At 41.5% G+C, this 5,000-nt stretch overlaps 2 protein-coding genes across 4 annotated transcripts in view; both read left to right on the forward strand.

The window, feature by feature from the left end:
- The window catches only part of LOC138038338 (hemicentin-1-like), a 119,986-nt gene that overhangs the window by 57,634 nt on the left and 57,352 nt on the right, over window positions 1-5,000 (forward strand). The window lies entirely within an intron of this gene.
- Window positions 1-5,000, forward strand: part of LOC138038343 (neural cell adhesion molecule 1-A-like) — a 13,384-nt gene that overhangs the window by 8,148 nt on the left and 236 nt on the right. For both annotated transcript variants that reach the window (XM_068884156.1, XM_068884155.1), the window contains 4 exons: window positions 1-164; window positions 1,971-2,117; window positions 3,119-3,307; window positions 4,241-5,000. The exon at window positions 1-164 is cut by the window's left edge and continues 136 nt beyond it; the exon at window positions 4,241-5,000 is cut by the window's right edge and continues 236 nt beyond it. In XM_068884156.1, coding sequence (XP_068740257.1) covers window positions 1-164; window positions 1,971-2,117; window positions 3,119-3,307; window positions 4,241-4,323 — 583 coding nt within the window. In that variant the 3' untranslated portion in view covers window positions 4,324-5,000. The remainder of the gene's footprint in view (window positions 165-1,970; window positions 2,118-3,118; window positions 3,308-4,240) is intronic.

Below are 5,000 nucleotides of genomic sequence, written 5' to 3' on the forward strand. Positions count from 1 at the left end.
TGTCGATCTAGTGGGCGATGACGACAATCCTAGAGCTGATGACCTCCTTCCACTTAATATTAAGAATCCGGGCCTTGAAGATGTAGGGACCTACACATGCGTGTTAGGGATACTCGTCCGGGGAGTCATAAAATACAATGTCACAGCAGATACCAACGTCCTGGGTAAGCACTCGCCGAAGTAAAAGGGAGACTTTGCGGACGCAAGCAACGGAATATTTAAACAATTAACGTTTTGTAATAAAAAATGATGATGCTTAATCCATTCGCGAATAAGCCATTTCCGTGTTCATGTCTGCCTCCTCTTCAAAGCGAGTTTCAGTGTGAAGTTTTCCTATGAAAATTACTTTCCTTCGTATTTAAAGTAGAACTAATTACCATCACAAAAACTTCGCACTTAGACTCGCTTTGAAGAGGAGACAGACATGAACTCCCGAAATGGCCTAATACTTTTCTAGTTCATTCCAAATGTTTAAAATTAGCCACAGGAGCCTCTGATACATTTAGTTTTTAATCCGAAAACGAACGGCAGTTAGCTGCCATATTGCAAAATGTCTTATCTTCAAACATCGTTTATTTGTTAATAGTGATCTGGTTATTCTAAGAGCAGGGATTTTAACACGTTTGCAAGAGAAGACAACGATTCACAAGTGAGCTCAGTTTGCGTGTATTCGCAGCGTGTATCAAACCGCGCACCGGTGGCTCAGTTGGTTGAGCACCGGGCTGTCACGCGGGAGGTCGTGAGTTCAACTCCGGCCGGACCAACACTCAGGGTCTTTAAATAACTGAGGAAAAAGTGCTGAGGACGATAAGCCGGAGATCCCTTCTCACAGCCTTGTTCAATAGGGAGCTTACGAAACGACGACGCCGACGCCAACGACGACGCTACAAACTGAATAGCTTTAGTGAACAAAAACAATGGCTCTGCACGCTCTGCACGTGCGTTTTACATTTTCGTACATTTCTTTGCCGTCATCTCCTAAACGACGACGTGAAATGACCAAATTCGAGGTTCTGTGGAGGACGTTAGCACTGACAATGAATTTTCAGTTCTCTCTCTACGCTTCCAACCGAGTCATACCAGTTTAATTCCTCGACAGTTACTACACATTTTTAACGCGAAACGACATGAAATAGTTTCCTAGTGATATGAATAACGCGAACTTGTATTTTTAAATGAAGTCCTCGTAGCCGTCGACGTCCTCGTTTCGTAAGCTCCCTATTGGGGAGCTTAAGCAACGACAACGGCGACGGCAACGAGAACGTCACAAATTTGCATATTTAGTGGGGAAAAACAATAGCTTTTGCACGCTCTGCACGTGCGTTTTTCACTTTTGTCCATTCGTTGCCGTCCTCAGCAAAACAACAACGTGAAATAGGCAAGTTTTTGGTTTTATAAAGAACGTCAGCACTTGAGGATAAATTTTCATTTTCTCTCATAAAATGGAGTGCTGTTCCGACTGGTGTCATCTTTGAGGAATTACCACACCCTTGTCACATTAAACACGTTGAAATAATCCCGAAGCGATTGAAATAACGCAAATTTATATTTTGAGATGACGTTCTCGTTGCCGTCGCCGTTGTCGTTGCTTAAGCTCCCTATTAACGTCTGTGGGACGTTAAAGATCCCATACACTATTAGAAGAGAGTAGGGGGCAGAGTTCCCGGTGTTGTGGTCCGACCTTTCCAGCACCATGTGGTCGGCAAGATTAGCTTGAAGGGCTTCTATGTGAATGAGACCGCATGCAATTGAGTATAACAGCTAGAAGTCAGGCTACTCAGCCAAGAGCTGGAGGCTCAACAAAAACAGAAACACAAACAGCAGAGAACTTAAAGAGGGAAAGGACAGGTTAATCGTTCTGCAAAGATCAATCATTCACTTTCGAACTAGCGGCCGTATTTCTGAAGAATTTGTAACAATTTCGTGCTGGAATCAAAGTCACACTGTTACTGCTACTGTTATTGTTCCAGTTGCTCCATGGCTTGAAAAATATGAAGAACATTTGGAGGCTAAACCAGGACAAGATGTCAAATTGCAGTGCAGTGCACGAGGAGTCGATTTGAGCGTGGAATGGAAAGTTAAGAGGAAGGTCGACAAAACAATCAATGGCTGTGTCAGTAAGTGATTTCAGAAACATCACTATTTAGGGAATTGATGGTTGGGCTCGTTTATAGGTAAAAGAAAAAGACTGAACAAAAAAAAAAAAATAGCATAAAATCTCACAACCCCACAACCAAGTTGAGCGTCGCGATGAATTCTTCTATATTTCAGTTTCGACGCACGTACTGTCTGTGCACTTGCTGGTGCTGAATTGATCACAGTTTCTAATGATAAACATTGAAAAATTATTTGTCAGTTTAATTTCGTTGCTGATCTACATTTGAAAACTGTGTGACCCGAAATGGGGAAATCAAAAACTTCGCATTCTCAGAACTGTCCTCAGTCATGATGCTTTCAGTTAAGTTTCGGGTTTTCGCGCCTATTATTTGCGCCCTTACTAAAAAGGCCGAAAGAAAGAAAGAATAGGAGGAGGTTGCAGAGTTTACGATAAGCAACAGAATATAATAGCCGAGTGGTTATGGTTCCGGTCTTACTCCTCAAGTCCGCTCCCAACACTACAGCTGAAGTTATTCCGAGGCCAGGAATCCTGAACGCTTAACAGCAGTCACCGTTTTTCGTTTCTACTAGACTTGTAAAATAGACACGTGGTCTGCTTAAAGATTTGTTATGTTTGTTTCCATAATTTGTTTCAATTGTCCTTAAAAGCGATTGAAGGGAGTGGTCATTGGACAATTAAGTACATATTTCACAAATATCCTTTGAACGAGCGATGAATATTCAAGAAGCATCTGAATGAAATAACAATTTTGATGAATTGTTGAATTGCTCAAAAAGATTAGATACTAGGAAATTTTCAGACATTATATGGGTTGATAACCGAGGTTTATCATGAGTGGGCCCTTCAGAATACCAGAGTAACGATATCCGTGGTTGAAAATTCAATATTCGCTGATATTTATGGTGTCGTCAGGTACTGAAAAACAAAAAAAATGTACGTTTTGCAGGGCTGACATTGCGAACTGAAAAGTTAATTCTTGTCTTGTTGGGATTATTGTAGATTCTAGTGTACCAGACAATCGCTACAAGATTTCTCTCAAAGAATCCTCTGGTCCCTCCGTGATGTCCATTACAGACGTGAAAAAAACTGACAGTGGAAACTACTACTGCTGTTTGTCTTCAAACTGCTCTGCTGTTATCGAGGAACGTCGTTGCCACAAGTTTACATTGAATTTCATGTCAGTAAGCGGTACGTTTCAACTTGTCGTTTTTCTTACAGTCGTTCCGGCTACTTCTACAACCGTATGTTCCAGCTCTGGGCAAACTCAAATTGACTGGCTAAGTCTGTCCCTTTCTTTTTGGCTTCACACACTGTAAACCTTTTGAGATATTACGCCAAGCCGGTCACCCCTCTAAGAAAGATCTGGGCGGATCACAGCTCAGGGAACCCATTGCCCTATACTCTCTCCGAGGAGTGTGGCTCTTTTTAAAGTTCCGCAGAAGGTAGCAAAACCAGACCTGCGTTTATGGTCCATGTACGAAAAGACTCGAAAGTCTAATCGTTTCCAGATTAAGTTCACAGAGGCAGCATTTTTCCCCAGTTATTTTAAGACCCTGAGTATTAGTCCGGCCGGGGCTCGTACCCCCGATCTGCCCCCGATCGTATCGGCCCCCGATCAATCCCCTCAGTTGGTCAACCATCGGCAGTCATATTCTAAATCGGCGGAGGATAAATTTCCGAGGGAAACGTATTGACTTGCGACTGAAGGCTATTTTCATTTGCACGGGTGACTAAAGATATGCACGGAGAATAAGCCACCCGCATTGTAGCCTACGTGTAGGCGTACCCTACCCCCACCCCCCCTCCCGTTTTTTCCTTCGGGGGCTAGGGTACGGCTACACGTAGGCTACCCGCATTGGTGAATGGGATCCGGTGATTGGTAGTATTTCCAGAAAACTTAATTCCCGTAATTTGAAGAAATCCTGTTTCAAAGCAAGTCTATATAGATATAGATATAGATATAGATATATGTGTGTGAAAGGTTTCTGGTAGTTTTCATGAGGAAACGTACTAGCTATTACACTGAAATGCATTCCGAAGACTGTCTCAATTCAGTAAGTAGAGATCAGTGTAAGCCCAAATGACAAGATAACTGAAAATACTCATTTTCTTTTCCCACAGGATCGGATAGCGCACAGACCTCAACATCACTTGTTGCAGTTACTGGCCTACTTGCTTTCTTTTTGATCCGTCAAAATTTCTGAAATTAAAGAGACTGGTACATAAAAGAGAAGTGACGTGCAGCGCCCAAATTGAAGCTATTACTTCAAGTGCCATGAACAGACTTTTAAAAATGATTTCCTCTCATAAATGACTTCCTCGCGAAAGGCACAAGCCTCATTAATGAACCTCCATTCCTTCGTTATAACACAAAACGCTTTTTCGTAATAATAATCATGATAGATCAAACATAACAAAAATGAAAAATTTGATAGTGAAAATAAATGATTCTGAAATTTATATTTCTGGTGGAAGCGCTGTCTTTGAAAATTGAAAAAAAAAACGAACATAATTCACTGTTAACGTTTCGTCCACTACTCAAAGGTGATCTTTTTGTTGGACTGAAGGCTTTCTTTAAGTATCATTTTATATATTGTCTTTATGATGACCACGTCAACGAAGTTTAGATCAATTTAGTTACTTGAGATGGTTTTCACGCTACGTCATGGCCGCCATGTTGGTGGACGAAAACAAATTGAAGATCTCTCGTTAGCTTCTTGTACATTAGATCATTGTTATCTGTGTCTCTTGAGATTGGTTGAAAGCACAAAAATAAGCGTATTCATTTTGCCAAAGTTGACTGACTCTCTAGCAACGATTAAGCCCCTGTTTTACGTTCTTGCAAAAATGAAATTTAGCATTGCATTTGTGGCAAACGACG

The sequence above is a fragment of the Montipora capricornis genome, chromosome 2, assembly GCF_036669925.1.
Source record: "Montipora capricornis isolate CH-2021 chromosome 2, ASM3666992v2, whole genome shotgun sequence".
Lineage (NCBI taxonomy): Eukaryota > Metazoa > Cnidaria > Anthozoa > Scleractinia > Acroporidae > Montipora > Montipora capricornis.